The 1,238-nt window shown below is 62.6% G+C and overlaps 1 protein-coding gene across 1 annotated transcript in view; it reads left to right on the forward strand.

The window, feature by feature from the left end:
- Nucleotides 1-781, forward strand: part of LOC130588391 (REST corepressor 2-like) — a gene marked incomplete at both ends in the record, with an annotated part of 1,932 nt that extends 1,151 nt beyond the window's left edge. The window contains 3 exons of the mRNA XM_057389318.1: nt 253-313; nt 407-598; nt 704-781. Coding sequence (XP_057245301.1) covers nt 253-313; nt 407-598; nt 704-781 — 331 coding nt within the window. The remainder of the gene's footprint in view (nt 1-252; nt 314-406; nt 599-703) is intronic.
- Between the last annotated feature and the right edge of the window lie 457 nt (nt 782-1,238).

Consider the following 1,238-nt stretch of genomic DNA (forward strand, 5'->3'; position numbering starts at 1 on the left):
GGAGGGGTGGTGAAACCCCTTAAATTTGGGATCAGAGCCCTGAAAAATGGGGGAAAATTATTAAAAATGTGTGGGGAGGGGCTGGGAGGGGGAACCCTGGAGAGATTGTGGGGTGGGACCCCAAAATTTGGGGGAATCTTTGAGAATTGAGGGGTGAAACCCTGAAAACAAAAAAGGGGACCTGGAGGGGGTTCGGGAGACCCCAAAAATTGGGGAAAACCCCCAAAAATGGGGTGGGGGAGGGGGGGGGAGAGCAGGGGATGCGGCGGGACGTACCAACCCCAATTGCGGGGGGGGTTTGGGGGTTCACCCAGTGAGAACAACCGAACTAATTAACAAACCGAGCCGATTAATGAGCGGAGCAGTTAACGAGCATCACCTTTAATGAACTGATCTCCATTTTCAGCCATCCCACAAAACGGGGGCGCCCCGAAAAGAACCCCAATACCGGCACCACCCCCCGGCCCGGCAGCGGCGCCGCCCCCCCCGCGGGATGCGCCTGAGCCGCGACGACGTGGCCGAGGTGACGGCGAACCCCGACCTGGGAGCGCGGGCCCTGCGCCAGCTCGACTGCCAGCTGGTGGCCCTCAAACGCCAGGTGACAGCCCTGTCCCCCAGCTCGGGGACACCCGAACCCCGCGGGTCACCCGGACATGGACATGGGGTGACATCGGTGTGTCCCCTCCCCCCCCTGTGGCTGCAGGTGCAGCGCATCAAACAGATCAACAGCGGCCTCAGGCAGGCGCTGGACGGGGGTTTGGAGGGGCTGCGGCCGCCTGAGGTGGGTTCTTGTGTGCCCCAGAGTGTCCCCAGTGTCCCCAGTGTCCCCATGGTGTCCTTGTGTGCCCCAGAGTGTCCCCGTGGTGTCCCCAGTGTCCCCATGGTGTCCTTGTGTGCCCCAGAGTGTCCCCATGGTGTCCCCACCATCTCCATGGTGTCCCCATGGTGTCCCTGTGTGCCCCGGGGTGTCCTCAGTGTCCCCACGGTGTCCCTACGGTGTCCACAGTGTCCCCATAGTATCCCCACGTTGTCCCCACCATCTCCATGGTGTCCCCATGGTGTCCCTGTGTGCCCCACAGTGTTCCCATGGTGTCCCTGTGTCCCCACAGTGTCCCTGTGTGCCCCACGGTGTCCCCAGTGTCCCCATGGTGTTCCCATAGTGTCCCCAGGGTGTCCCCACCATCCCCATGGTGTCCCACAGTGTCCCCAGCGTGTCCCTATGTGCCCCAGAGTGTCCC

Source organism: Malurus melanocephalus, unplaced genomic scaffold (assembly GCF_030028575.1).
Source record: "Malurus melanocephalus ecotype Western Australia unplaced genomic scaffold, MMel_1.1 scaffold_4764, whole genome shotgun sequence".
Lineage (NCBI taxonomy): Eukaryota > Metazoa > Chordata > Aves > Passeriformes > Maluridae > Malurus > Malurus melanocephalus.